Source organism: Citrus clementina, unplaced genomic scaffold (genome assembly GCF_000493195.1).
Source record: "Citrus clementina cultivar Clemenules unplaced genomic scaffold, Citrus_clementina_v1.0 scaffold_9, whole genome shotgun sequence".
Classification (NCBI taxonomy): Eukaryota; Viridiplantae; Streptophyta; class Magnoliopsida; order Sapindales; family Rutaceae; genus Citrus; species Citrus x clementina.
In genome coordinates, this window is record NW_006261964.1 from 31,194,935 (window position 1) to 31,205,408 (window position 10,474).

General features: G+C 32.3%; 1 protein-coding gene across 3 annotated transcripts; it reads right to left on the bottom strand.

Moving 5' to 3' along the window:
- Positions 1 to 99: 99 nt before the first annotated feature.
- On the bottom strand, positions 100 to 4,435 carry LOC18031938. Of its 3 annotated transcripts, XM_024177760.1 has the most exons (10): positions 4,221 to 4,294; positions 3,886 to 4,005; positions 3,538 to 3,605; positions 3,237 to 3,387; positions 3,030 to 3,106; positions 2,286 to 2,720; positions 1,653 to 2,207; positions 1,280 to 1,492; positions 1,029 to 1,190; positions 100 to 695 (listed from the first exon to the last, which is right to left on the bottom strand). In XM_024177760.1, exons 2-10 carry the CDS (start codon positions 3,926 to 3,928, stop codon positions 615 to 617), a joined length of 1,785 nt encoding a protein of 594 aa, XP_024033528.1. In that variant the 5' UTR covers positions 3,929 to 4,005; positions 4,221 to 4,294; the 3' UTR covers positions 100 to 614. The 3 variants fall into 3 exon arrangements, with proteins under 3 accessions (XP_024033528.1, XP_006422314.1, XP_006422316.1); XM_006422251.2 differs by having other exon boundaries at positions 2,286 to 2,669; positions 3,886 to 4,435; XM_006422253.2 differs by having other exon boundaries at positions 3,886 to 4,434.
- Positions 4,436 to 10,474: the final 6,039 nt, after the last annotated feature.

The window sequence follows — 10,474 nt, forward strand, 5'->3', positions numbered from 1 at the left end:
TGTATTTGCAACGTGAAGAATATAACCGTCTGACTAATCATTATTCATAAAACTTGTAATATTAAACTAGTAGCAATCTCACTATTAATAATTTACATATTTTTACTTGAAACGGACATTTAAAAGCAGATTGCCAACCACAGTCGCGGGTATTGCATCAACAGCACACCACACCGCAAAACAATAAAAGAAAATCTGTGGGAGTACAAATGGATTCACCTAAAGAAAATGTGAGTGGGAGGGAATACAAATGGATTCACACGCTATGAAAAGTAAAAAAATGAGCAGAAACTTGCATTAAGATCATCAATTCATTGTTGGAATCATGCTTTTTCTATATGGCAAACAAAAGACCACTGTCTTATCCAAAGGTCACCCAAACGATCATTCCATTTTCTGTGTGAGGGAATCATTCTTGCCTGGCAAAGTACCACCAAAACTAGCCAAAAACTTGGCGTTTCCTTAAAAAACCTTATTTCATTTCTCAAACTTCTATTTTGCATCAAGGTCCAGGTGGTGCTGCCATCAGCAGTGATGGGGAAGAAGTCTCCCAGTGCATCCATTGGCTTTCATTAATCAATCCGTCAAGCCGTTGCCCTCCTTTATTCCTTCCCTTATTCCTTGCAGCCCTCAACATTTTCTACAGCAGATAAACCTATTGACTGAAAGCTGGAGGTTAAGTCATCTGCTTTCGACTGCCAAGTACAAAAACACAGGCGCAAAAGACAAATCAAAAACTAATATCAGTAGACATGAAGACACATGCTTGCATGTCCTTGAAGGGAATTAGAGAAAGAAAATGTAATAACCAACACACTTTACAACAGATCTAAACCCAAAAAAAATTCCCAAATTTTTAATGCCACTACATCATAGATGCCCACAAATCCTATCTGAACAGAATCTTCTAAATTAGTTTAATGGAAGAGAATTGATTTTAGAACTTTAAGATCTGACAATTCATCCATTCAACATATGTCTTGTCTTCTTAAAGAAGAAAGTAGAAAGAAGCAGGACAAGAAGAAAACCTGTATCTGAATCTGATCAAGACGGGACACAGATAGTCTTACTTTCTTTTCTTGCATCACCTTTTGACGGCTTTCATAAAAATCAAAATCATCCAATATGGACGTCTTCGAAGGATAATTCTTAAATATGTTCAAAATTTCAATACCCTGAGGAAATTTCACCTGAGGACAAAAACAGTAAGTATCGTTTAGATGGATCTCAAAAGTCATAAACGCAAGAACAGAAATAATTGAATAATAGTCAGCTGTACCTCCTGTGTGTCTCTGCTATTGGTTACTGGCTTCTTGTCATTATTTTCAAGTATTATATGTCGTAACTGCGGGTTTGGAACATCTTTTATAATGTGCCACTTGACAGGGAAATAACCATTCCACTTATCCTGTTGCCAAAAATCCATATTCTTATTGAAATCCACTCGGCCTATCATCTCCGCAACTCCACAGAACTGACCACTTGCATTCACCTAAACCACACAATAAGACCAGAAAAATAATATCATCAAGCACTAGCTCCTAAGAAACTGGGGCATAACAAATCAATGAAATCATACATAATTTACAATGATCATTCAAAACCAACTATCCGAGACTAAATCAAATTAACAATCGAAATTTGAAACATACCGAAAAGAAAAGAAAAACAGGACATTTGCTGCCTTTCTCAGCAATCCTGCTTTGTGCATCTTCATACGCAGCATCCAGCTTCTTATTCCCATTTGGAGTACTAGACCAAACACTGTATTTAATGCTTTTGTGAATGTCATCCTCACTGTAAGATTTGATGACAAAGAAAAGAGCATGATCATATTTGATCCGAAAGTCAGGAAGATTATACTGATCTTTCCAAATAAGAGAAGATATACTATCACTGTTTCCTTTCTCATTAGTACCCAACGCTCCAACAGCATTAGCTCCAGATTCCAAAGCATCTTTATTACTGGTTGTACTAGTATCATGATTCTGCTCATTAGACAAACTAAAATCACTAATGCTATTATCTCTGCTTCTTGTTTTTGTCTTTTCATTCCCACCCCAACCTGGGGCATTGGCTTTGTAATTAACAGGGCCATGTGAATAGACCACTCCAACTTTCCCCTGATTATACAGCGGAAACTTTGCTAATTGGAGGTAACCTTTTCCTGGAGCATCTGGCTGCAAAGTTGAAACATGTTGCAGAGCCTGAAAAACATAAAAAAAAGTTATAAAGATGCCTGAACAGGAGAGGAAATAATTCAAAAGTACGAAGAAATCCAGTACCTTGCTCATTAATTTTAACTGGCTGCGTACACCATGATCTGGTGAAACGTTCAATGATTGTAAAGAGCTCTTCTTTTCTGATGGATTGCTAAATTCAGATTGAGGGAACTTTTTTGAAAGAGAAGCATGAGGATGACTTGCTGAAGATCTATTAGATTTCGAACCAGGTATTTTAGGAGTTACATCACCTACCATAAATGATGGATCGCATGGATAAGGTGACGGAATGAACTCTCCATAGGAAAGAACATTGGAATAGTACCCAGGGGGAGTAATGGATGGTTGAACCATGGGGCTAGTTGAAAACGGCTGTTGACCAAGGTACTGCCCATCCACAGCAAATGTAGTTACAGGCAGATAAGGGTTGTATGGACTGCAAGCGGCCTGAAATGCTGGCATGACATACATTAAAGATCCATTATCTGCTTGAATAACCTAAAGAGACCATGGGCAAACAAGAGATCAATTTATTCGTAAACATATAATGGCGTTATCAACAGATCAAAAGTGGGCTATAATCAAATTAATGTACTCGGAGAATATGAAATTATTGGATTAGATGCGGCTTACTATATTCATTCAATAGTCAAGTCATTCTACATTCAGAAATTAAAAAATCGATTCATTCAATAGTCAGGATCAACAAAACAAAAAAGCAAACAAACAAACAAACAAAACCACACTCAGCAGAAAGAAAAACCAAAAGTCCACATTCATAGGCAATACAGGGCAAATAATACTCACGGGATACTGAAGTTCTATCCCATCACTGGCAACATAGTACCCTTGGTCGTCCAATTGCCAGAAGGAACCATCATGGCCTGAGAATATGCTATTGTTAAATGTGAAAACATATACACAAATTTTGGGGAGGGTGGGGGGGGGGGGGGGGGGTTGTTAGGAAAGCAAACGATGAAAAAAAGACACTGTAATGTATTTGTCACAGCAAACCTGAATAGTAATATCCATAATGTGCTCCAGTCTGATAAGATAGGTTTTGATCGGTTGCCACCGAATCATGATCCAAATCACTCTCTCTCGCACTGCCAATTGCATCTCCTGCCGCAGAAATAGAGGATGTTGCATCCAATGGGCTACCGTCCTGAAAATATCAAAATTCGAAATGCAAAATTTCTTCAGCTAAAGATGCCAACGCCATATATTATGATAGCAGCATGAATTTAACGCTAATATCACAATTCATTATGCAACAAACGAACATCAAGACCGAATAAAAAGTAGGCAAAGATACCTTAATGGAATTGGGAATTTGAGAAGAAGTATGAACAACCTCAAGGTTCGTCATCATTTCCTCTAAAGCTGATAAAAACATAAGAGTGAATCAGCAAACAGTACAATCAAACTAGAAATATGCAAGATATTTACATTGATCTTTCTTTCTTTCTTTACACAACATATCCTCAAATCACATAAATAGTACTCTGCTATTTTTTATGTCAATTCTATAATAACTACACAGAAACACGACGTGATTAAATTAAGAATGAAGAGAAGAAGAAATACCCATTGAAAAGAAGCAGCAAAACAAACAAAATCACACATAAAAAGACAAAACTTGCAATGAAGAAAGAGAGAGTACGTTGATGGGGAAGTGGGAAATGAGGAGCAGCAGCAGCAGCCATAGCTTGAGGAGTATCACACCACACGTCTCCGCAGTAAAATCCTTGTTTTGCCTCCAGTTTTACTTCTGTTTGTTTGGCTTTTTTTTTTTTTTTTTTGGGAATTTTAATAAAAATTACAACGTTTTTTCAGCAATAGAAAAAAGAAAAGAAAAGAAAATGTTACAACGAGGAGAGGAGAATATAGAGATGGTGTTATGGTATGGATTGAATGACTTAACAGCCAACCAAAAACTCCTGCGTTTCAATCAATCATTCAACAAAATAGTAAAAAACAAATCCACTGGGACTCACCCCCAACCTCGAGATTCGCGTTTCGCGTTTTCGTGAAACAAAATGAAGATTGAAATGAAATGCAAAGGCCAAAACAAACAAAGAAGCAATAACTATGCTGCGAAGGACCTTCTCCTTTCCCTTTAAAGAGTTTCCTGGAACAAGAACAAGACAACAGAGGACGGTCTTCAGCCTTCCACGTCATCCTCTCCTCCACCCCCCCCCCCCTTACTTTATTCCATTTTGTTTCTTTTTTAAATTATTTTTGGAATCTTCTACCTTTTCTTTTCTTTTCTTTTGGGTTTTGTCTCCTCCTCAGTGCTTTCTCAGTTTCTCTCTCCATCTTTCTTTTCCTTTTTTTTTTCCAATCAAAAATTTTAATAATAGGTATTGCTCCAGCTGATTTGTGTACAGAACAAAGTTATGTAATTATAATTCTATGACATAAATAGTGAGTGGGCTCATATTATTCATTATTTATGTAAGAAGATTGTAAGTTACATGCATGTAACTTAGTATTAGTCATATTTATATTATTTTTATTATTTATGATGATAGAAATGTAGACTTGAATTATGTAATAGATTTAATATTCTAGATGGTCCGAGTAAATATTTGATGTAGTTTACCCATATAATAGTCAATAATTATAATTAGGAGAAGCCCATATATATATATATATATATGCATGTAAGATACATTCTTCTCACATGAATGGTATGTGGATCCCACACATGCACTATTCATGTAAGGGGAATGTATTTTACATGTATGTAAGATAGGATTTACCTATATATATATATATATAGAGAGAGAGAGAGAGAGAGAGAGATTGACCACCCTTAATATTTAAGAAATGAAATTAAATGAAAAATCTCTTTTGAATTTGGTTGTGATAATGCTATGCGTGCAGTTATGTTCATAGAATTTATTATTAGAATGAGTTGAGATGTCCTTTTATGGAACGGCGTGATTTACTTGTCCATTTATGCATGCAGTCAAACTTCAACTATCACTTGTATTTGTAATAAAACTTTAAATTTTAAAAAAAAAATTGATTTTTACTTACTTATTCTTTAGAAGAATAAGTTTACTTTTTATTTGAAAATAAAATGTTGAAAAAAAAAAGGAAATCACGTTAATGATCACATAGAGATTTGCGTTTGCTTCTATTTTTGTCAAATTATATTTGTATTATTCTTTCTTTTTATTTTTATTTGTGTGTGTGTGTGTGTGTGTTTTTTTTTTTTAATGGTTTAGAACAAAAGAAAGAAAATATTGGTACCAAACAAACCACTTGTCCTAAGATGCATCAGCAGTATGGAAAAGCCCAACATGCGGCCGACTCTTTAACTTGGTTTCTGCTCACATTTATTATTGTTATTATTATTATTATTAATCAATCTACAAGCAGAAATAATTAAACAAAATGAACCCTCTCTCCTAAGATGCCATCTTATCACATCCAGCACGTAAGCTGACCTTTAACCATGCACCAAATCCATTAAATAACAACATTTGTGCTTGTTCTCTTCATCTTTTCCCCATTCCTTACGCACTTGATATTTTTAAAAACAATAATGTTACAAATCTTAATATTTGGGGTTCCTCTATGATGCTATAAATTTTTTTACAGCATCAATAATGTATTAATTATGAACCATTAGATCTAATCAATGGTATACAATATTTGTACTAAAAAAATAATTTAAAAATAATGGTAACCGTTCAAGTGGATAGATAATTTTTGTAAAATAATTGTGACCACCCTTAGAGTTTGAAACAATTTCACTTAAATAGTATATTTTATTTAAAATTACTTTTCAGCCCTCCTTTAAATTTGTAATATGATAATTTCTTTTAAATAAATCTTCCTAAATCAGTTACCATTAAGTATAAAATATAATATCAAGTAGGCTATTTAACACAAAGTCTTGTAATAATTTTTATTGTATGAATTTAATTACAAATCACTAATACCTAAACAATAATGATAATAGAAAGCATTGCAATAAACGATTTTATATGTGTTTTATTAATAATACTATATGAGTCACAACAAATGAGAAATATTTTATTCACCAATTATTATTGAAAAATATATATGTCTATATAACTATAGAGTGAGAAATATTTTGATTTAAATTTTTATCAAAAAATTAAACTATTTATTTCATGCAATTCAATGGTGGATGATATAACATTATGAAATGATGCTTTGACTTTCGATATCAACCATTAAACTATGAAATATTAGTGGCTCAAATATTGTACCAAAATTTTAAGTTAAAGTATCACAAACCATATCTTTATAATGGAAATTTAAAAACATACAATGATTTTTTTCCTCATTTTGTCCATTAAATATTATTTGATGTAATATTTATTTATTGTCACTATTAATTATCATAATAAAAGTAATGACTCTTCGTAGCATATAAATTTTATAATTACTATGAAAGAATAACAATAAAATAATCTTTCATGATTTATAAACTAAAGTTAATTAGGAATATGTGTTAGATTTAACTTTTATGAAATTAACAAAGTGACATTTGAAAATAAAATGAAAACAAGCTTGTGAAAGTTAAAATTTATAAGGCTGAGATAATTTCCTACCATGTCAATAAAAATCTAAAAATATAAATGATTTTCTTTCACGTTTGTTCCCACGTAAATATTATTGAAGGCAATATTTTATTTATTGTCACTATTAACTATCATAACAAAAGTAATGACTCGTCATAACATAAAATTTTATAATTACAATAAAACGATATCAATAAAATAATCTTTCACGATTCATAAACTAAAGCTCATTAGGAATATATATTCAATTTAACTTTTATGAAATTAACAAAGTGACATTTGAAAATAAAATGAAAATATATAAGCTTATAAAACTTAAAACTCCTAACATGTAAGGATATTAACTATAAGATAAATATAAAGTTAAGAAAATAAGTATGTTAAATGGGTATTAAAAATAATACATACTTCATGATCAATTATATAATGACCCATAGTATTATATAAAATAATGAGTATTTTAATATACGATATTAAATTTTATTAAAACATGTGTGATCAAGTAATTTTTATGTTGCAAGCAATCTCAACAATGAGTTTATTGATGTAACTATGACATTTACTTAAGTATATGTACTTAGTTGTGTTATTTATTAGTGTTATATCATATATAAATTTTGTAATTGCAACTTATTTATTTGATTTGTGTTAAATAACCTACCATTATAATTTATACTTAATGGAAATAGATTTTGGAAGATTTATTTAAAAAAGATTATAACATTTCAAATTTAAAGGGGGATTGAAAAATAATTTTAAATAAAATATGCTATTTAAGTGAAATTGTTTCAAACTCTAAGGGTGGTCATAGTTATTTTACAAACTTCTCCACCCCTTACACGTTTGTTAACCGTTTACCATTATTTTTTATTTTTATTTTTGCCTACAAATATTGTGTACCATTGATTAAATCCAATGTGCACAATTAAAAACATTATTAATGCTGTAAAAAAATTACAGCATCACAGAGAACCCTACTATTTGAGTTTCAATACTACATATTATTTATTTATTAGATGACGAATTTCATAATTTATAAAATTATAAAATTACCATCTAACAAATAAATACTATGCTAATTGACAATCAAATTAGAACTTAAATGTTGGGATGTTTAAGAAGTGCACTACTTCTATAAATAGCTAGCAGCGCACCCCAAATATTTCACACCATTCATATGAATGTGAATGTGCTTAAAAGCTTGAGAGTGACAAAGCCCATAGAATTCCTTCCATCCATATTTGAACTCTCTTGCTACGTCAAAACTTGGATTTTTCAAAGAAGGCAGAAGGCAGAAGGAACCACAATATCAAGAGCTATAAAACAAATCAATTCAATTCAATTGCTTAGGGGCTAAGTGTCGCCTCCTAACCCATTAATAATATTTTTTTTTTTGTTTTCTTTTAATAATAAATCAACCAAGAGTTCCTGGGCTGCCACGTTTTACCTTTAGCATGGCGTGCACGTGTCATGCTTTTGTTGACACTGATGGCTGGTCCATGAATATAACGTTTTAGTGTTGGATAACGTTTCAGTTTGTCGTTAATTAATGGGTGGTATGTGGGCACATGCAAAGAGTGAGTTGTCTTTTCCAGGCCTCTAAACTCCTCATAAAGCTCCTTCAGACCTTTTCTAGACACACCCCATTAAATTTTTTGGAAATTACATAATTTCTAACAACACCCATTTTACTTCTTAAAAAAAAATACTAACATCGCATTCTTACTTGTCAACAAAATCTCATAAGCTTAATTTGACGCTTCTACGCTGTAAATGGTAATTATTTTCGGATTAAGCTATTAGTTTCTAAAACTCCTCAAAGTAATGATTAACTAGAAAAGACAAGGGACTCGAAATCAATTAATATATTTATTAAAAATTCAGATGGAAGCTCCAACAGATAATAAAAAAAATATTAACACTATAAAATTTTTTTTTTTTGGGGAAAAAAAGGATCATTGACCTCTTGAGTTTTCTAAATTTGGGAACCCACCGCATTAATATCCTAATACTAGAAATGGGAATTGTATAGCCGGGGGCTATCGGAAATGGAGTGATTACAGGGTGCCACTGGCTTGACTCAAATGTCAAATGGAAAAATACATGCTGAATCTGGCATGTCGAAGTCGAAAGGCTTTATGTGGAGGACCCGGAGTTGCAAGAAAAGTCTATCATTGGCTTCAAGTAGTCTTTAATGTTAATGGGCTGCCTGATAACTGTTCCATTTGCGTGGCCTTGGGCCCTTGATGGAGAAGAAGTAAAGGATACCGCATGTCAAAAAGCATGTTAAAGAGCTCGCCATGCCAAAAACTTAACGATTGTGATTTGATTTTACAGCCAAACGATTTCTTTCGGAGTTGCGTGCAATTTCACTTCACGTACGTACAAGGAAGATTTAGACAAGGGCCCATCCTAGGCTCTTTAAACTTTGTTTTTATCAAGCCCAATCGTGTTATCTACAAAATTTAAGCCTAATTCATTTTGTTATTAGAGTGCCGCTGCTAGCACCCCTCTCACGTCCTATTAAAACCCCTCCATTGGGTGTACTCCATTAAATAATATTTAAAAATTCCTCATAGCAATTAACACCCTCTTTAATTAAAAAAAAAAAACCTTATTTCGCTTTGTTCTACACAACATTCTTTCTCTTAAAACCCCAAATACAGCAGGTATCTTCTTTCTCTTACTATTCCCATTGGTCTTCCCATATTTAATTTGTATTAAATGTACATTTCAATTTAGAGTTTAAAACTATCCCTCAAGCCTTTTCTAGCTAAAATTCTTAGATCCGCCAGTATATATATATATAAAAATGGATGTTTTTAGACTGAGGTATCGCAATCACTTCTAACTTCTAAGTTGTAATTGTTTTAGAATGAAAGAGCATTAAACATCAAATACGCAAGTGTCAGTTTCACAGTTCAAATCTCCTGTTATGCAGAGTTAAAACATATGGATTGAGCATTGACCAATTAATTACCTTTATTATGTTTAGACTAATCTTTAATGCTCTATTGTTAGACACTCACCAACCAAATTAAAGTTTTTATGCCAAGAGGCTTTTCCTTTTTAACATGGTAACTTAAACTTTTTTTTTGCACATGTTAGCTGATCACTTTTTGAACTCTCAATTACTTGTCTGAACTTTTGAATCTACATAGTTATTTTCCAACCAAAGGGTGATCAAATTTTTATATGTAATTGATATTTTTTAAAATATATAGGAGGGTGGGCAAGTTCAAATTAAAATTTTAAATTCTTACCTCTCTAAACATTTGAATTAAGGTGATCGGCTAAAGAAAATTACTTTAGAATTACTCGGCTAAGTAATTGGGAGATTTTTGTATGTAATTGTTTGATAATGAGAGGTAGATAATTAATTAGGAGAAAACTAAGGTTGACATTAGAACATGTTATTGGTAGAATATGTCAATTGAAAACATACTCATTTCCCACTATTTTGGTATCCGACAATTAGCCCTTAGTAATCCAAAAGACCAGAAGTCTTCTCAATTCTCTCATACAACTGCATCTACCCAAAGTCTAGCTAGCTAGGAATGTATAAGAAGTCAAGTGATAATTATGTATGTTTGTACGTACACGCATATAGAAATAGAATGCACGTTTGCGCGCATATATACAGTACTGATTTGGTTTATGATCTTAGATCTTAGTAAAATTTGAGGA